This window comes from Triticum urartu, chromosome 5A (assembly GCF_056163025.1).
Source record: "Triticum urartu cultivar PI428250 chromosome 5A, HENAU_Tu73, whole genome shotgun sequence".
Taxonomy (NCBI): Eukaryota; Viridiplantae; Streptophyta; class Magnoliopsida; order Poales; family Poaceae; genus Triticum; species Triticum urartu.
In genome coordinates, this window is record NC_141877.1 from 53,240,610 (window position 1) to 53,261,128 (window position 20,519).

The following is a 20,519-nucleotide window of genomic DNA, read 5'->3' on the forward strand; positions in this document are numbered from 1 at the left end:
AGTCATTGTTGTTGGTATTGGTAAAGTCACACAATTTAGTGTTATCTTGAGCCATCGTGACAAGCAAGCAATCCAACACACAGGCAAATGAAAAGCAAGCGGGCAAAAAGAGGCAAATAGAGAAAGAGAGGGAGGATAGAGAGAGAGGGCGAATAAAACGGCAAGGGTGAAGTGGGGGGGAGGAAAACTAGAGGCAAATGGAAAATAATGTAATGCGGGAGATAAGGGTTGTGATGGGTACTTGGTATGTTGACTTTTGCATAGACGCCAGAAATGGCTCGTTGTTGGAAGTCAAATCTTGACTTGCGTGAACCTCCCCGGCAACGGCGCCAGAAATTCTTCTTGCTACCTCTTGAGCATTGTGTTGGATTTCCCCAAAGAGGAAAGGATGATGCAGCAAAGTAGCGTAAGTATTTCCCTCAGTTTTTGAGAACCAAGGTATCAATCCAGTAGGAGGTTGCACGCGCGTCCCTAGTACCTGCACAAAGCAAATAACTCCTCGCAACCAACGCGGTAAGGGGTTGTCAATCCCTTCACGGTCACTTACGAGAGTGAGATCTGATAGATATGATAAGATAATATTTTTGGTATTTTTGTGATAAAGATGCAAAGTAAAATAAAGGCAAAGTAAAAAGCAAAGGAAATAACTAAGTATTGGAAGATTAATATGATGAAGATAGACCCGGGGGCCATAGGTTTCACTAGTGGCTTCTCTCAAGAGCATAAGTATTCTACGGTGGGTGAACGAATTACTGTTGAGCAATTGACAGAATTGAGCATAGTTATGAGAATATCTAGGTATGATCATGTATATAGGCATCACGTCCAAGACAAGTAGACCGACTCCTGCCTACATCTACTACTATTACTCCACTCATCGACCACTATCCAGCATGCATCTAGAGTATTAAGTTCATGAAAACAGAGTAACGCCTTAAGCAAGATGACATGATGTAGAGGGATAAATTCATGCAATATGATAAAAACCCCATATTGGTATCCTCGATGGCAACAATACAATATGTGCCTTGCTGCCCCTACTGTCACTGGGAAAGGACATCGCAAGATTGAACCCAAAGCTAAGCACTTCTCCCATTGCAAGAAAGATCAATCTAGTAGGCCAAACCAAACTGATAATTCGAAGAGACTTGCAAAGATAACCAATCATACATAAAAGAATTGAGAGAAGATTCAAATATTGTTCATAGATAATCTTGATCATAAACCCACAATTCATCGGTCTCAACAAATACACCACAAAAGGAAGATTACATCGAATATATCTCCACAAGAGAGGGGGAGAACATTGTATTGAGATCCAAAAAGAGAGAAGAAGCCATCTAGATAATAACTATGGACCCGAAGGTCTGAGGTAAACTACTCACACTTCATCGGAGAGGCTATGGTGTTCATGTAGAAGCCCTCCGTGATGGATGCCCCCTCCGGCGGAGCTCCGGAACAGGCCCCAAGATGGGATCTCGTGGATACAGGAAGTTACGGTGGTCGAATTAGGGTTTTGGCTCTGTATCTGATCATTTGGGGGTACGTAGGTATATATAGGAGGAAGGAGTACGTCGGTGGAGCAACAGGGGGCCCACGAGGGTGGAGGCGCACCTAGGGGGTTGGCGCGCCCCTACCTCATGTCCTCCTCCTGTGTTTCTTGACGTGGGGTCCAAGTCTCCTGGATCATGTTCGGTGAGAAAATCACGTCCCCGAAGGTTTCATTCCGTTTGGACTCTGTTTGATATTCCTTTTTCTTCAAAACCCTAAAATAGGCAAAAAAAACAACAATTCTGGGCTGGGCCTCCGGTTAATAGGTTAGTCTCAAAAATAATATAAAAGTGGATAATAAAGCCCAATAATGTCCAAAACAGTAGATAATATAGCATGGAGCAATCAAAAATTATAGATACGTTGGAGACGTATCACCCCTCCATCATAATCCACCTCGGTCATATCGTCGTAGTGCTTAGGCGAAGCCCTGCGCCGGTAGCTTCATCATCACCGTCATCACGCCGTCGTGTTGACGAAGCTCTCCCTCGACACTCAGCTGGATCAAGAGTTCGTGGGACATCACCGAGCCGAACGTGTGCAGATCGCGGAGGTGCCGTAGTTTTGGTACTTGGATCGGTCGGATCGTAAAGACGTACGACTACATCAACCGCGTTGTCATAACGCTTCTGCTTACGGTCTACGAGGGTACATGGACAACACTCTTCCCCTCTCGTTGCTATGCATCACCATGATAGATCTTGCGTGTGCGTAGATTTTTTTTTTTTTGAAATTACTGTGTTCCCCAACATCTAGGCCTCATCTTCATGTCTGTGCCACGACCACACTCGTCTTTATGGCCAACATTGACTTCATGCCTATTCTCTTCTCCGGGTTAGCATTTTTCTTCTCATTTCTAGTCATAATAATTGATTTTAGTTATTCTCCCATATCAAACAAATGAGTTATAGCCACTATAATTGATTGGTTATGCGTAAATACAAAATATGTAGCTAACCAGCTTCGATTGCTCATCGTCCCATCTGTTTGCAAATGAAGGCGAAGATAGAGATGCAAGTTCACATGGGGAAAACCGCTTCAGCCAAAGAGACATGGCGGCTTCTAGATTGGGATAACTCAGTTAGGAATTATACTTGGTCTCATAGGATTTCCTCCACTTCACATGTGCATAAAGCCATAAACACAGGAACTCCAACGACCTCAGCAAATGACTCATCATGTGAAATTGTCATTCCAATGGCAAGAGCAAATAACTCAGCAAAAACTGTCTTTGAATTCCCTCTCCTACATTAGGCTTATCTCTCGGCCTAGGAATAGATCGTCCATCAGGTCAAAATCCCTCTCACCGCATTCCTTCCGCGCCTGCCAGGAGGGTTCCTATACCAAGCCCATTGCTGCACCGCGCTGATTCCTCTCATCGCGGCGTTGTCAAGCAAGGTTTGTCATGGACCTCTACTTTCTTCCTTTGTGCCACTGGCATCCCATTGCATATGATGTTGTCCCCTCACCATTCTGTAAGAGGAGGTGGGGCGGTGGCGAGCCATGGCGTGAGAGGAAGGATGTCGTGGAAGCTGTGAGGAAGAGGGCATGCGATGCAATAGAGTGGGGAGAAGAGGTTGTGAGAGGGGAGGGCACGAGGGAGATAGAGGTCGTGAGAGAAGAGGGCATGCAATCGAAAATATCTATCTCTTAGGTCTCAGCCATGCCAAAGGAGGTTGTCGTGCGTTGATAGTAGGGCAACAGAAAGGTGTGGGAGGCCATGAGCAGCGCCCATTTGAGACAAACTGCCAGCCGCACAGCTCTTCCCCATGCAAAACGGGGTGCGTCTCATCCTGACGAAAGCATCCACGCCAATCCCCCTAGTCTACATATCAAGGGCAAGTGAGGTGTCGTGAATTTCAAGGCAATGGAGCAGACGACCCGTGACTGGAAATATTAAATACACATTACAAATCAAACGTAAATTATGTTTTTGCCTGGATGGCAATTCTTTCCGCAAGCATGTCAATACCGGCAAAAAAAAAAGACAAAGATTTATCATGCTTGCTAAAAAAATTATCATCCTCGCAGCAATAATTGGCCATACTATAGTTCGGACGTTTGATTTGTATAGAAATCTAGAAAAAAAAAAACCAGCACGTGCTGATGCTGCCAGTCTACTGGCGTAGTAGGAGCAGCAGAGTGTAAAATAGTGGTAGTCTACATCGAAGGGTACGTGAGGTGTCGCGAATCTCAAGGCAACAAACGGAGCGGGCGACCCGTGAGTGAGAGACAGCGACCGCCAACGGCGCGCGCATCCACCCCCTCCGACAAACAACCCCGCGCTGTCACGGAAACTCCGCCTTCGCTGTCAACGTCGCCGCTCGCCCCCTTCCCCGCTCCCCCTGACCGGCTGACCCGGCCTGAGCGCGCGTGTGGCCACTGGACCAGCGGCGCGGAGCCAGCAACCACCGCCGCATCCTCCCTCCCCGTCCCGGACGCTCCTCCAGCAGTTTCCTTCCTGCTGATTTTTTCTTCCTCCTCTCGTTCTTTCCAACTGGCAAGCAACCGCCCCTCCCCCCACCAACGACCGAGCGAGCGAGACGGGGCAGCCAGAGCGAAAGCAGCCGCCTTTGCTGCAAAAGTGCGCCGCGCACTGCTGCGTCCCTCGTCTCCTCTCTCTCATAGCGCCTTCCTCTGGCTCCGCCGCACTCTTTTCGTTTCGGTTTCCCGCCCCCGAAGCCCCGGCGAAATTTGAGACGCGGAGGCGGCACCGCTTCCCGTCCTCGGCGGCGCGGAGGCGGACGGCTGCGTCTGGCTCCGCGGACATGGCGCCGGCGCCGCCGGCGGCTGAACAGCCCGTGAGTTCTTCGCCCCTTCCTTCTCTTTTCTTCTTCTTCTTTTGTTTATTATTCCCTTAAATTTTTCTCCCCCTTCCGAGAAACAGCAGCAGCAGCCGCCATTCTTCGCCGGTCAACTACTCCACTCCTTCGCTTCTTGTAATCTACTCCGAGTATGATGATTTCTTGATTAATTAACGAGCACATAGTCCGGGGCTTAATTAACTGCTCCGCAGATAATCTTGTCGCAATCTTGTAGTACTGGTAGCGCGTAGCATGCAAGATACTAATCACCAAGTACAGAAAACCAAGCCATGAGCAGCCTGACTTCAAAAACTGTCATCCAAACAGTTTGGCTCCAAATATTCCTCATCCTAACACAGCCGCCTCTGCTTCTCAACTGCCTGCCCGGTTTTCTGTCGACTATGCAAGGTTCATGGGCTGCATTTCGCTTTGCTTGGCAGGCAGTTGCCACTCCCACTATATCTGTGATTTGTTTGCCTTGCTTGGCAGGCAGTTGCCACTAGCCCACTAACACTATGTCTCCGGTTTCTTTATTACCAATAATTCGAATAAAAACTTTATTATGTGATTATTATCTTTACTGATTGTAATAATGATCTGACCTTTCGTGGACTAACAAATTCCACGGCTTTGCCATTGTAATTAACAATCCCATATTTGGTAGAGTAACAGCTTCTATGGTTTTGTCATCTTTCTGCAGTTGGAGCATGAGCTGCAACAAGAGCTCTCCAGCATCATGCTCCAGGGCTACATTACCGGTCTGCGTCGCGAGTTCGAGACCAAGCTATGTGAGAATCACAACCATATCAGCACACTGAGCAAGAGCTGCAAGGAAAACCTTTCCGAGATCACCGCGCTACGAGACGAGCTTAACTGCATCCTGACCGCCGCAGCAGCTTTAGAGTCCACCCTTCTTCCTCACCACAACAATCTTGAGAAAGCCGAGGAGACGAACTCTCTCAAGATGAAAGATGACAATGACATCCCGGATTTTTCGCTCCTGAAGCACATGCACGGCGAAGAACTCATGACCTTTCTCAAGTCGGAGTGGCTGAAATCGCGAAGGCAGCACGAGTATGAACTACAGCAGACGACTGAAGAGCTGTTCAGGCTGAAAAGGCATCTGGCGAAAGATGGAGCTGTGTTGCCTTTTAGGAAAGAGAGAGAGCTTGAGTTCATCAAATCAAAGCTGCTTCAGACTATCTCCAAAATGGATGGCATTATCTCGAGGAAAGAGGGCTCTGGCTCTCATTACAATGAGGATGATGAGCTATGCAGATTGAAGGACAGAATTGGTTCTCTGCTCGACGAAAATGAACATCTCCGAGGTTTGCTGTCCGACAAAAGAAATGAGGCTAAGCAGCTCTCTGCACAAGTAGTCGACGCGCAAAGCAATGTCGCGCAGCGCTCGCTCTCCGAGTCAAAACTCTGCGATGAGCTTCAAGATCTGAAGATTGAGAGCCACTTGAAAGAGCTATTGGAACTGTCTGTATTAAGAGAAGTTTTTGGCAGTTACGAAAATCAGATTGATGATCACAACCAGGAGGAGTGCTTCCTCAGAGAGTTGCTTATGGAGAAAGAAGAGCGGTTACTTACCATGTCTGGGGATAAACGTAAGCTCAAGTATGAAAATGACCAGCTTGTATCTATTGTAGGATCAAAACTGGTTCAGCATCATGAGGAATTCGACTTGGTTAACGATGAGCTTACGATGTTCAGGGAGAAAGTGTGCGAGCAAGAGCTGCTGATCTTGGAGTTCAAAGGCGAGTCGAGCTCGATGAAGAGCTGTCTGGATGAGGCCATCCAGCAAATCCATGTGTGCAAGCAAGAGATAGTTGGGCTGACTGAAAGCTTAGCTTCCATGTCTGTTGCTTTGGAGGAAGCAAAAGAGCAAAATGCCTTGCTCGACGCGACTATCTGGGAAATGAAGAGAACAGCAGCGCCACGCACCGACGGTCATATAGGAGATGATGCAGGCCCCCTAGAGCAATTTACCCTTGTTAGTATGGAGAAATTGTCTAAAGCATACAGTGATTTCGAAAGCAGATTAGCGCAAAGTATGAAGCAAAATGATATAAGGTGCGCAAATTTGTTAACACTCATTCCTCAATTTTTTGCTGTTGCTGTTTATTTAATTAAAATCGCACCTGCTCAGCAAGCTCACTTCACCAGAGTATGCAGACCTATTCTAAACATATGCATGTTACTGTTCCAGAAAAAAAAACATATGCATGTTACTGAAGACTAGCATCTTAGTCACACTCTGTCTATTTCATATTTCCTAATGCACTGGCCATTTTTTATAATTTGGTGCAGGTTGACTAGAATAATTCGTCGGTTCAACCCACTGGTGCAGCAAGTTGCTGTACTAAAGAAGAAGGAATTCTGGTATAAACAAATACTCGAGATTAAATGCTCGAATCTTGAAAAAGCAGAAGCTGAGGTTAGCCTTCTTTGCGTCGCTTCATTTTGCTTTTCGATTGGTTTGAGTTCTAAGGTGACGTGTTCAACAAAATTCCAAGTAATTTTCAAAGTTGGGACTTAAGTAAAGGAAGAATGGTATCTCAAGATTACATTTCTCTTAGAGAAACACATGATGCTTGTTTTGCAGTCCACCCAAATAAAAACGTGGTTCTGGAATCTAGATAAGATGGAGTGAATTTTTAAATCTAAATGGGACTCCTCCATTTGTTAACCATCCATTTTATGTGTGTGGTGATATGATTCATAATTGTTTTTCTAATGTGATTCAGGTTGATGTACTTGGCGATGAAGTTGAGACCCTCTTAAGTGTTCTTGGTAAAATCTATATAGCACTTGACCATTACTCTCCTGTCCTGAAGCACTACCCTGGGGTAAGAGCATTACTGCATAAATATCCATGGAACTAGTCCTGCACTTTTGTTTATAATATGGACATGTAGGTTTTGGTGTGAAGGTTCTACAATTCACAATCGTTTTCCACAATTACTGCAGGTGACCGAGATTCTGAATGTAGCCCATAAGGTGTTGAAAGGAGAAAGTATTGAGCAATACAACACTTTGTTAAAACATTAACAGCACAGATGTTGACTTGGACAGATCCTGAGAATAGTTTTGGCAAGTTTTAGCATACAGGGAGGAAAACGAAGATGTTAACTTATAGATATAGTTGCAGTCAAAGTAGTAGAGACCATTATTGGATTGCTAGTGTGACCAGGGTGATCTCTTTTCTTAGGCTTCATTTGTATCATATCAGTGTGCAGTTTGTAGTTGTCCATACAAATCCGTAGGGTTCGCTGGTGTTCATTATAGCTTTCAGGTTGGAATGTGGGTGTACCATTTCTCTGTTTTCTGAGAAAATCGGGTGATTGTTTCTCTGCTTGCAGCAAGGCAGCTTGTTACAGTCCCAGCTTGCATTGTCAGTGACTGTATAAGTCAGTCCTAGTTTGTATTGAATTGACTATGATTATGTATCTGTAAGTTGTAACTAGTGCAGTTTTTTTCAGGGCTACTAGTGCAGTTTTCTGCAGTCCATTTTTGCTAACTGGGAAGAAGTATGAATTGTAGTAGTGCCAACATGTTAGTGGAAGCATTTGGCCAAATTTGTCTCATCATCTCAATGTGGATGATATGTAAACTTATGATGGATTCATGGCATGAATACAAGTCCACCGCAAATAAACTTATAAATAATCCAGCCAAGAACAAAATATCAAAGTAATTTGACAGATTTCTGTTGATACTATTGGTCCATCATCAAGAAAACAAACCTCTGGCCCCATGAGGCCATGACCCCATATTCGCTTTAAAAGTCAAAAGGGTGAGGTGCCTACAAAGTACACACAAGACTTGCACCGATTATTAGTCAGAGAGGTCTTTATTTTATCGCGACAAGATCACGAAACTTAACCGCCAACACGCAAAACTTTAGCTAGGACTAATCAATAGACGATTGCACACCACATGGTTTAAACTATTTCTGGATTTGTGAGGCAACATCAGGATCCAGGTCACCATGGTTCGCGGGTCAACTCTCCGTTCCCGGACGCCATTACTGGGTAAAATCCTGTGAATCAGGACAATTAATTAGGCTATAAGTACCCAAAGTACTACTAGTAGTGTCTTGAGTTCGTCCTGAGGAAGATGACTGGCCTTGCGGCGCCGATGAATATGAATATGAAGAGGAAGGATGTTGAGGTGGTGGCCAGCCATGGCTTCTCCATCTTCCTTGATCCTAAGAGGATCAAACTAGAGCTGCTGCCTCCATATGGTATGGTAAGTAGTATCCTCCGCATAGCATACAATTTTGTTTCATGAGTTCTAGCAAGATTGGTAGTAAAGAAACATAGTTCGTTTATTATGCCAAGTTAGGAACTGGCAGTAACTGACCTTGATAGTTACTTAGTTAGCAGTGGCAGTACCATATCAGATCTAAGTTGATCCTAAGAACTTCTTGGACTTATTAGATTAGTACTACCCAACGGTTGATTAAGTCATCCACAGGATCACAGTGAAAGCATCCGGCGATCCACGTGCCAAACATAGTACCAAGATTAACTCGATTCGTTTCATGATATAAGCTTGTGTTAACTCGGTCCACTTCATATGATAAGCTTGCATTAACTCGACTCAATTCATTAGGATGGCATGATTCTCGACATGATGGAAGATGACGATCCACCGGCACGTGCTCTAACTCCTACTGCTAGTGCACCAACCATTGTCCATGACAAGGTGAACATTGTATCTGGGGGCAAATCTTCAGAGCGACCACTCAAGAACAGTGAAGAACAGGACGCTGCTGCAGCGACGCCGATGGACGTCGAGGCAGAACCCCAGCAACACCAGCCATGCCGGAATGCTCCTTTCTTTTCGGGTTAGTGACAATCATCTCAATTGTTAACATGGAAAACAGAAAGGACGGTAGCATGCTGTCTGGTGATGTTTATCCACAAAATAGGCTGGAATATATTGAATTATAATAGCTCGTGAGATGAAAGATCTTTTTTTAGCCATTTGAATTCTGAATATCCTACTGCTTGCAGGTTTCTTCTGATTTCCCGAGTGGCACTCTACTGAATTACTAAACAGTATAACAGGGCGAGCTGGGAGCCTCCACAAAGCTTTGGCGTTGCTAGCCGTAGGATCGCCTGCCTGGATATCTCTTGGGCTGCTGCTCCACGGAACTATCTACTTCACCTGTGGTTGATTGGGCCTGGATTGTTTCTTGGGCCGGTGGACTAGCTTAAGCAGACAAAGTGTATATGAAACACAAACGTAAGTAGCTGTTTCCTAAATTTTGCTAAAAAAAGTTGTTTCTCAAATAAAAAATTACGTAGCTGCGTGTGAGCGGGGCATTATCTTCTGCCTTTGATAGTAATGTTGAGGCTCACAATCTTGTGAAAGTCGTGTCTTCTTTGTGGGCGGGCCATCTTGTCTGGCTAACATCTCCACCATCTATTATCTGTACTAGCCAAAGGGCCCGTGCGTTGCAATGGGAGAAAGAATATCGCACGCTCTTAATTTACAAAAATAGTCTATAATCTGAGTATTTGTAGCTATGGTCCAAACAAAGATGGTCTTTCCCTACAAAAGCGCAACTTCAAGATTCCATATGCATTCTATTTAAACACGGCTTGCATGTAAATTTAATGTGTACAAAGAAACTGGCAAGTGATCTTCAATTTTGTCTCCAATCCTGATTTTACTGAGATGTCCATCCACAATTCGGATCAGTACCAATATGAAAGAAAGACGGATAATGCACTATTGATTAAGATTGCATCCTAGATAGTGTTTTTTTTAATAGTTAATAGGTAAAATAACATCATATTTCGATTTTATATATTTTTCTAATTAAATTCCATATATAATATGTTAACTTTGGAGTTATGGTTTAGAAGATATGAGTATTTTTAAAAACATTTGATATGTATCACGGGTTTAATGTCAGAAACATCATGTTTTTTTCTCTCCATAAAATAGCATGACGGACTAAGAATACCTATTTCTTTTATTAGTAGGTATAGATTCCCCAAAACATTTTGCAATAGACGGTGGTTTTAAAAAAAAATTGTTGCTCGTGTTGGCGTCACAGCGCCACACAACATTGACGCCCCACTGCCTAACTCCCTTACGTGCGCGTGGCAACAATGAGAAGGTCTACCAATATGGGAACCAAGCATCGCTAATTCTTTTTCTAGGGAAAGTGGCACTATTTTTTAAACAACGATAAAAGATTTGCCTCATCGATTAATTAAGCAGAAAAGATTGCCCCGTTAATTTATCTTACCAATTATGCTATTGACTATCATGTATGTTCTCTAAACCTATGTTACTTATTCATGTTTTTGTTTCCAAGATATCTTTCATAGACACTATTCATTTAAAAGGTAGAGCAATCACTTGACTAATTCTATTTCCCGAGACAATCGGAATATTACATTTTTTACCATTGTCTAATATACAGGTTAGTTCATGCAAGTTTAATTTCTATATTTTATATTTAAAAAAATTACATGATAATTCATCATTCTATCATAAAATTGACGGGCGCAGCAACGCGCGCCATCATGGTCTAGTATAGTGGTGTAAGCGTGTGGCCAGCATATAGATTGAACATGTCCGTTTCATGCAGTATATTGCTAATTAATCTTTAGTACCACCTGGACTAGTAAATGTTGTTAATCTACCTTTTTAACTCTTAATTGTTATTAATCTATGGGTCCCTCTAGGGCTCATCTAGATGAGCACTTAGTGTTCATCTGAGATGACATCATTAATGTTTTGTCATGTTCCCCCTCCAATTGTCCTTTGTTTTGGAGAGAATTTCTTATTTGATCCTTTTTTAAAATTTGCTTCCCTTTTTGGCTCAACGTGGAATCTCCAACGTGCAACACTTTCATACATTCATATTCACGCTACTTCTCTTCCCTTTCTTGGTGACATATACTAGTATCAGGGGTAAAATTGTTTTTATACGTCATAGTTAACACCGTTGGATGGAAAAACGGATGAAAGTGGCACATAGGGAACAAAATGGAGTTTAAGTGTCAAAAAGGGAAGAAAGAAGTTTTTTGGGCCAAAAAAGGAACCAAATTTTAAGAAAGGGCCAATAAGGAATTCTCTCTTTGTTTTGTGGCTGCTTTTTCTGCTTCTGCCGATATGTTGGGTGTTCCAATTGTGTTGTGCTTTTTTTTGTCTTTACTTTTCCTAGGGGATTTTTTTTTTGGTCTTTGCTTGTACTGTTGTTTGTTCCTTGCCACTCTGGGCTGGGCTGACACAAAGAAACGCAAGAAAAATACATAGAAGCAAAAATCTCGAAAAGTGCAAGCAGAGGCCGAGCTCCATAGAGCTCTTTATTAGTTTTCAGAGAAGAAATTAAGAAAAAAGTAGCGAAATACATCAGAAAAAAGTAAGTAATTTTAAAAAGGTGAAAGAAATATTAGAAATAAAGAGAGAAGAAATTGTGGTTACTATTGAAGAATGTAATGCTGATATTTTTTTTCCAACAAAAAGTAGCAAAGAATATACATTTTCAGCGCACATGTGAAATATTTTCCAATACACTTTGAACTTTTTTCAATACAAGTTTTGAAAGATCACTTTTTTGAATACAAGGTAACATTTTCCAAATACATGTTGTATGTTTTTTAGTGGCAATTTTTTTAAACTACAGAACTATTTTTTATATTGTATAAACATTTCTTAAATTTCCACAGATATTTGTTGTGAACACATGAATATTTCTTTATAATGCCACCTACATTATTTTAATTGAAAGAAACATTTTTTGAACATAGTACAGATGCAGACGCTCATACACTCACTACTATGAATGCACGCACGCATACCCTATCCTTATGAGCAACTCAAAGAGACTGAGCCGGCGTATCATATTGAGATTGACGAAGTCTGTACAGATGACTTTGTGGTCGATGGGAACGTCTCCTCCCACCGAACGCACATCGCTGGAAGGCCTGTAATAAATCCAGCAAACTGCGAGCACTAATGTCAACTCTAGGACTTGAACCATCGTGAGCTGGGATACCACCGTCCTCCTAACAATTCAACCATAAATTTGTTTGCATTGAACTTACAAAAACGTTTTTTTTTACATTTAACATTGGTGGGCTGGGGATAACATTTTTTTGAACCTACGATAAGTTTTTTTACATCGTATAAACATATTTTAAGACATCATGAACATTTTTTGAATCATTGGAATTTTTATTTAAATACTCATAAATATTTTAATGGTACAATTTTTTTAAAAAAAATATGCATTTTTTACATCATATACACCATTTTCTAGAAATGCCACAAACACATTTTTGAAACTTGTGAACGTTTCATGAAATGTAACGTACATCCTTTTGAATGTACAAAACTTTTTTTTCAATTACGTGATCAATTTTTGAAAATTTTATAAATATTGTTAATATACGTGATTTTTAAATGTCACAAAAAAATTTTATATGTCATGTACATTTTTTACACATGTGACATTTTCTAAATGTCATAAACATTTTTTTATACATGATTAACATTTTTCTATACAGATCTTAACATTTTTAATTGCATGATTATTTTCTAAAATTTATGCAAAGTAATTTATTTTAATATATATATTTGGAAAATATAAATAAAATTTATAAAAGAATTTTTTTAATAAAAAATGAAAGCAGAAACAAAAACGAACGTGACATTAGATTGCGCACGGTTACTGGGCCGGCCCTATAAGGGCTCACTGCAGGTGAGGCCCTGGTAGGACTCGCAGCGGACGGCACATAGCTGCATCCTCTCCAGATGGCTGATTAGTTCGAAATGACTATTTAAGTTGTACCCCTTGCAAAGGTTACTCCACCTTCTCATGTGCTGACAATTGGCGCACTGTGCCACTTGTTACAACTTGAATTTTTTTTATGGATTCATTTGTTCAAAATGTTTTATATCTTGAGTTGTGCATCCAAATCTCGAACCATTTTTACTGTTGGATTTCTCATGTCGAGATTTCGAAACTAGATGTTGTGTTAATAGGTTTTGACGAACTTGTTTTCACGAAAATTGAAAACTGAAAGAAAAAGAACCGGAGCTAGAAACACGTTTTTATCTTTCCCCTTTTTCCCTTTCCGAGAAGCACATTGTACTTCTCGCGAAAGCAAATCCGTGCCTCTGTGCTTCTCTTGAAATACAAAAAATCACATTTTTTTCCGAGAAGCACAGTTGTGTTTTTCGTGAAAGCAAATATATGCCTCAACAAGAAGCAAATCTATGGTTCTGATGGAAGCAAAAAAAAATCACGTTTTTCCCTTTTCGAGAAGCACAACCTCCACGAAAAGTAAATATGTGCTTCTCGTGGAAGCAAAAAATTGTGTTCTTTTCTGTGCCTCCATGGAAGTAATCTATGTTTCTCATGAAAGCATTAAATAATATTATTTTCTAATTTTTTATTTCTCCGAAACCTAGGAAAACCTGGGGGAAAACTAAACCCCGCAAAAGGGGGAAAACCAATCTAAAACCCAAAACCACGTACAGAAAAATAAAAAATAAAATCCTAAGGGAACACCTATCACTTGACACTTGGTGGAGGCTTGATGCACCACTTGACACACTCTCAGCCTAAAAATGACGCTTGCTGGGCTTTGAAGGGGTACCCCTTGACTAGTTGCTCTCTGATTAACTAGAGATGATACCCCGCACGTTGCAGCGGGAATTGGATGTAGTTATTTCTACGCGATTTGGTTGTTTGAAACTTTATTATTTGGATTAGTAATATAAAAATTAAAACAAAATACATATAATTGTAAAACGTATTATTTTATTTATTAAAAGTAACATACCTGGTGCAAGTTATGGTGGGCCTTTTCTATGCATGATGGTATGGTAGTTGGCATAGTTGCATGTTGTAAGAATTAATTTAGTGGGACATGCACGATGACATAATGATTTGTCATAGTCACATGTCAAAATAATTGAGTTACCGCTGATCAACTATATTTAGTTTTTTTTCGAGCGAAAATGCTAGGTTTTATTGATCAACCCTAATGTTTACAGTTACAGCAATAGGATCATGAGGAGATCCTAGCCAAATATGTCTCCCTTGTGGAAGAGAGACACCAAACCTAGCAAGTCTATGAGCTTCCACATTGGAAATTCTAGATTCAAAATAGAAATTACATGCTCAAAAAATCCAAAGCTTTCTACAATCTCTTTGATGATTCCTTCATCCTCTCCTCCAACTCCTTGATGGATATAGTTGACAACTTGCTGACAATATGAAGCTATTTGAATATTCTACACTCCCAAATCTTGAGCAAGAGCCAGCGCCTCCCTACATGCAAGAGCTTCTAATACTGCCGGATTGAGAAGACCTTGTACTGCCAACAAAGATGATCCAAGATATGCTCCTTCCTGACTCCGGCAGACTGCAGCCGTTGCCCTCGTATTGTGATGGACTGACATCCCAATATTTACATTAATCTTGACGTGACCATCCTTTGACGCAATCCATTTTCCCCTTGGCTAGCCCGACAGACTCGTTCTTACTTGTGGTACCGAAGAATGGCTTAGTTGATCGAGCTCGGAGATAAATCTCTTGACAAACGAATATGTTTCATATGGGCTCTGGCTAATGGACTCATGAATCAACTATATTTAGTACTCCCTTAGTCCGGAAATACTTAGGCCTTCTTTAGTTTAGAGGAATCTTATAGGAATTTTATAGGATAGGATTTCTATAGGAAAAATTTCTTTAGAGCCCTTTGGATCCTATTCCTATGGAGGGATTCTTCCTATCCTCCATAATTCATAGGAAAATAAACATTAGCCTAGACTCAATGAAAAAAAAAATCTTATGATGTGAATCAAAGGGCATCTCCTTTCCTATTCCTATTCATAGGATGTGAGATACTCCCTCCGTTCCCAAATATTTGTCTTTCTAGAGATTTCAACAAATGACTACATACGGAGCAAAATGAGTGAATCTATAGTCTAAAATATGTCTACATGCATCCGTATGTTGTGCCCATTTGAAATGCCTAGAAAGACAAGTATTTGGGAACGGAGGGAGTACATGTCATCTCATTTTCTATGACTTTCCTATTCCTACGATTTTCCTACCCTATGAACCAAAGGAGGCCTTATCGGAGTTATAGGATTCTTAATATTTTTTTTAGGGCTTATAGGATTCCTAATAGAAAAGACCCATTCTGTCCATCTACAGTGGGCCATTCCAACTTCGAAAGCCCAAATCAACAAACCAACACAGCCGCAACCTGATCGCGTTATCCATCCCGCGGCACTGACATTCCTCGCCCCGAGCGACAGGAATGGCCGGCGCAACCATGGCCACCGCCACCGTCACGGCCGCGTCGCCGCTCCGCGGCAGGGTCACCGGGCGCCCACGCCGCGTCCGCACGCGTTGCGCGGCCGCGAGCGGCGCGACCGAGACTCCGGCGGCGCCCGGCGTGCGGCTGTCCGCGGAATGCGTCATCGTGGGCGCCGGCATCAGCGGCCTCTGCACCGCGCAGGCGCTGGCCACCCGATACGGCGTCAGCGACCTGCTCGTCACAGAGGCCCGCGACCGCCCGGGCGGCAACATCACCACCGTCGAGCGCCCCGACGAGGGGTACCTGTGGGAGGAGGGGCCCAACAGCTTCCAGCCCTCCGACCCGGTCCTCACCATGGCCGTACGCTTCTTGCTCGCTTCTCCGACTGTGATTGTTCGAGACATTCGCGTACAGAATGATGTAAGCGCTGGATTGGTTATCGCGCAGGTGGACAGCGGGCTCAAGGATGACTTGGTGTTCGGGGACCCCAACGCGCCCCGGTTCGTGCTGTGGGAGGGGAAGCTGAGGCCGGTGCCGTCCAAGCCAGGCGACCTTCCGTTCTTCAGCCTCATGAGCATCCCCGGGAAGCTCAGGGCCGGCCTTGGCGCCCTCGGCATTCGCCCACCTCCTCCAGTGTGTGCTGCATTCTTGATTCTTTTCTGAATTTGTTGCTTTGCCGTCAGCATTGATGGGCCTGAGCGTCTCCGGCGAAGGTTTCAGGGGCGCGAGGAGTCGGTGGAGGAGTTTGTGCGCCGCAACCTCGGCGCCGAGGTCTTTGAGCGCCTCATTGAACCTTTCTGCTCAGGTCTTCCCTTATTACAATGCGCAATGCCTGTTTGTTACATATAGTCTTCTTGTTGCGTGCAACGACTGTGATAGCTAGGAATGTAACATTTCGATATTAACATTAAGGTGTATATGCTGGTGATCCTTCGAAGCTCAGTATGAAGGCTGCATTTGGGAAGGTCTGGAGGTTGGAGGAGATTGGAGGTAGTATTATTGGTGGAACCATCAAGGCAATTCAGGATAAAGGGAAGAACCCCAAACCGCCAAGGGATCCGTAAGTGAAGACCAAACTTTTTTTTATTTGGTCAGTTAACTGTTCCGTTGTACTAACCTGTTTTCACCACTTTTAGCCGGCTTCCGGCACCAAAGGGACAGACAGTGGCATCTTTCAGGAAGGGTCTAGCCATGCTCCCGAATGCTATCGCATCTAGGTTTGTTATCGTTACTTTGTGCAATTATGAATTTCTGTCATTATCAATACAAGTTGTTTGGTGTTTCGGTGTGGGCCTTGTGCCGTTGTACGTAGACATGATCATGAACCAGCAATGATGTAATCCTAGGTGTCACTTAACCATGTTCTGTTCTGTATTTCCTTCTTTTCCAGGTTGGGTAGTAAAGTCAAGCTGTCATGGAAGCTTACGAGCATTACAAAGGCGGACAACCAAGGATATGTATTAGGTTATGAAACACCAGAAGGACTTGTTTCAGTGCAGGCTAAAAGTGTTATCATGACCATCCCGTCATATGTTGCTAGTGATATCTTGCGCCCACTTTCAGTAAGTGCTTCTATAATTAAAATTCATGTTTTTAAAATACATTGGGCCATTGTGCCCACTTTCAGTAAGTGATCCTCCCTGTTTGTTTGCTAGGAAACATGGAATGTTGCACTAGTACATTTCCACTAAATAGACTTGCCAAAAAATATGACTGCATCTTAACAGCCATTTCCTTTAATCTTGGTGTAACGCGTTATTGCGATTTTTTGCAGGAAGTTGTGATTTTTCAGATTATAATTATATCAGGATTGCATTGATCAAACTGTTTGCTGATTCACAAGTCGTACTATATCTTCAACAACCAAACCCTACGTTTTCAAAGAACTAAATTTACAATAATTATATGTTCTGAAAGTTGTATCTGGTTTGGACAAAATGAGACAAGACATAAGTATGCGTTATACTACATATTAAAAGAAGATTTTTAGTAGAAAACAAATTTCGACAGAGAAATGGAAAATATAAAGCCCATAGGACCTAAGTTCCTCAGCATTTTAGAAGCCTCAGCATTAAGCACAAATAAGATGCCTTAATGTTTTATTTCTCCTTTCACTTTGCTATCTTAATTGAACCTGACAAGCCACGCCATGCTGTTCTTAATGCATATCTTACAAGGTGCACTAGATTACTTTACGTGATATTTGCTATTTTCCCTACACACTAGATATCCTGCCCTATCATGTATGTTTTTATGACCATCTTTTCTACGTGGCATGGAACATGCTTATTTCTTCCTGGACAGAACAATTCCAAGCAGTAACTTTATTTCACATTGCTTAGGTTTTCTAAAGTAGTCTAACCATACTTCCTCCTGTCATCCTGTGTTCATTGAACCCCTCCTGCAGATTGATGCAGCAGATGCACTCTCAAAATTCTATTATCCGCCAGTTGCTGCTGTAACTGTTTCATATCCAAAAGAAGCTATTAGAAAAGAATGCTTAATTGATGGGGAGCTCCAGGGTTTCGGCCAGTTGCATCCACGTAGCCAAGGAGTCGAGACTTTAGGTATCTCGATCGGGAATAGATTCTTAGCTTCAAACAACTACAAACATTACTCTTGCTTCTTTGTTTGCATTTATCTTGTCAGTGATTACTAATTAGTTGTGTCTTTTATCTAGGGACAATATATAGCTCTTCTCTCTTTCCTAATCGTGCTCCTGCTGGAAGAGTGTTACTTCTGAACTATATCGGGGGTTCTACAAATACAGGGATCGTCTCCAAGGTTCTCTCGACCTGCCTGATCCTCCTGTCATTCTCTTATTACAATGATATATTCTTACAGTATTCAGTTTGTGTTGATCACCTATTCCTTCCTTTGGAATTAATGTAAACAATTTGACTGCATATTTCACCACCAGCTGCAATTATGAAATTATGGTAGATGTGAACCACTTGTTAGGTGCTACATTCAGTTGTGATGGTATTTTTAGATTGCTTGTTACTGATTGTATTTCTGTTGATCCTATTCTATTTGCAGACCGAGAGTGACTTAGTAGAAGCCGTTGATCGTGATCTCAGAAAAATGTTGATAAACCCTAGAGCAGCAGACCCTTTAGCATTAGGGGTTCGAGTGTGGCCACAAGCAATACCACAGTTTTTGATCGGGCACCTTGATCGCCTTGCTGCTGCAAAATCTGCACTGGGCCGAGGCGGCTACGACGGGCTGTTCCTAGGAGGAAACTACGTAGCAGGAGTTGCCTTGGGCCGATGCATCGAGGGTGCGTACGAGAGTGCCTCACAAGTATCTGACTTCTTGACCAAGTATGCCTACAAGTGATGGAAGTAGTGCATCTCTTCATTTTGTTGCATATATGAGGTGAGGCTAGGATCGGTAAAACATCATGAGATTCTGTAGTGTTTCTTTAATTGAAAAACAAATTTTAGTGATGCAATATGTGCTCTTTCCTGTAGTTCGAGCATGTACATCGGTATGGGATAAAGTAGAATAAGTTATTCTGCAAAAGCAGTGATTTTTTGTGAAGATTTTCTTGTATGCTAAGTAGTACTCCCTCTTATATTTCTTTACGGAGGGAGTAGATCGCTTCAGTGTGCTGAACAACAATTGGCCAAGAGAGTTTGAAGATTTTTGATAGTGGCCCGAAGAATTTGACAACTGTTGAATGGACATACCAGATCGACCGATACCTCTTCACGGTATGAAGATCATGTGGCCCAAGTTCAAGTGGTAGATGGCCATCACTTTTCGCGCGCAACATTGTCAATTTTCTACTCCCGCTATAAACTACTGCAAAATCGTCTTATATTAGTGCACAGAGGTAATATCTCTGAAGCTGTCGTTCCATTTCCGTTTTACTATGTCGCCTACGCTGAGTTATAAAGCCAGGAATGTAACTAGTGAGATCCATCAAACACTTCACCTTGATACAAGAAACCTAGCGTCGCTAGTTGGTTAGGCGTCTCTCACCACTTTCTCTGAATTTCTCACCTCGATCATGCTCCAAATTTAGCAAATGATTGAGGATTTCTAGTATAGGTTGTGACAAAAGTGATATTAGAGCAGTGAAACTGGTCTTAGTTCTTCATCCTTGTGGTAGATCTGGCGAGGGTTTGAGGACCTCTTCCCTTGCAAAATTTCGCAACCGGTCCGCACAAGTTCAGAACTAGGGCGGTACTATGGAGACATTGGGTGCTTGGTTTTGGAGAACTGGCTGGAAGAAAACCCTGGTCATCTAGTGAAATCCTAGATCTCCAACTTCCTTAATTAGTTGGGCAATTGGGAAAACCACAAATCAAACTAGAAGCGATGGTGACAGTGCCATTATCTATATCACCAAGGAGGAACTTCAGGCCATGGGAGCTGGACTTCAGAAGAAGTTGGATGATTTTGCCAGAATGGCGCGTTTCTCGACATGATGGAAAATGATGAACCACTTGTACATGCTCTAACTGCTACTGCTACTGCCAGTGCGCCAACATTTTCCATCACAAGGTGAACACTGTATCTCGGGGAAAATCTTCAGAGCCACCACTCAAGTTCAGCAAAGAACAGGATACTGCCACAACGGCGCAGATGGAGATGGACGTCGAGACGGAAGCCCAACAGCATTATTTTCAGGTTAGTGACAATCCTCTCAGTTGTTAACATTGTTCATGGGAAAACAAAGAAGACGGTAGCCTGCTGCCTGCTGCAGTTCATCTGCAAAACAGCCTGGATTATATTGAACTCTAATATCATGCGAGATGAAAGAGATCTTCATTTGACCAAGTAAATTCTGAATATCCTACCGATTGCAGGTTTCTTCTGACTTCCGAGACCAAAATAGCCTGGA

At 42.5% G+C, this 20,519-nt stretch overlaps 3 protein-coding genes across 6 annotated transcripts; all 3 read left to right on the plus strand.

Moving 5' to 3' along the window:
* The first annotated feature begins 3,859 nt into the window (after positions 1 to 3,859).
* LOC125507803 (WPP domain-associated protein) lies at positions 3,860 to 7,842 on the plus strand. Of its 2 annotated transcripts, XM_048672307.2 has the most exons (6): positions 3,860 to 4,352; positions 4,439 to 4,504; positions 5,056 to 6,434; positions 6,672 to 6,798; positions 7,109 to 7,210; positions 7,332 to 7,842. In XM_048672307.2, exons 1-6 carry the CDS (start codon positions 4,320 to 4,322, stop codon positions 7,410 to 7,412), a joined length of 1,788 nt encoding a protein of 595 aa, XP_048528264.1. In that variant the 5' UTR covers positions 3,860 to 4,319; the 3' UTR covers positions 7,413 to 7,842. The 2 variants fall into 2 exon arrangements, with proteins under 2 accessions (XP_048528264.1, XP_048528265.1); XM_048672308.2 differs by lacking the exon at positions 4,439 to 4,504 and having other exon boundaries at positions 3,865 to 4,352.
* A 484-nt stretch (positions 7,843 to 8,326) lies between these two features.
* LOC125507805 (uncharacterized) lies at positions 8,327 to 20,503 on the plus strand. Of its 3 annotated transcripts, none has more exons than XM_048672312.2 (3): positions 8,327 to 8,612; positions 8,979 to 9,213; positions 20,485 to 20,503. In XM_048672312.2, the coding sequence occupies exons 1-3, from the start codon at positions 8,481 to 8,483 to the stop codon at positions 20,493 to 20,495; spliced, it is 378 nt and encodes a 125-aa protein (XP_048528269.1). In that variant the 5' UTR covers positions 8,327 to 8,480; the 3' UTR covers positions 20,496 to 20,503. The 3 variants fall into 3 exon arrangements, with proteins under 3 accessions (XP_048528269.1, XP_087381592.1, XP_048528267.1); XM_048672310.2 differs by lacking the exon at positions 20,485 to 20,503 and adding an exon at positions 9,383 to 9,675 and having other exon boundaries at positions 8,328 to 8,612; XM_087525466.1 differs by lacking the exon at positions 20,485 to 20,503 and having other exon boundaries at positions 8,979 to 9,218.
* Positions 15,425 to 19,210, plus strand: PPOX (Flavin containing amine oxidoreductase family). Its single transcript, XM_048672309.2, has 9 exons — positions 15,425 to 16,027; positions 16,115 to 16,300; positions 16,388 to 16,472; positions 16,580 to 16,727; positions 16,804 to 16,884; positions 17,058 to 17,229; positions 18,075 to 18,234; positions 18,348 to 18,451; positions 18,707 to 19,210. Exons 1-9 carry the CDS (start codon positions 15,668 to 15,670, stop codon positions 19,004 to 19,006), a joined length of 1,596 nt encoding a protein of 531 aa, XP_048528266.1. The 5' UTR covers positions 15,425 to 15,667; the 3' UTR covers positions 19,007 to 19,210.
* Positions 20,504 to 20,519: the final 16 nt, after the last annotated feature.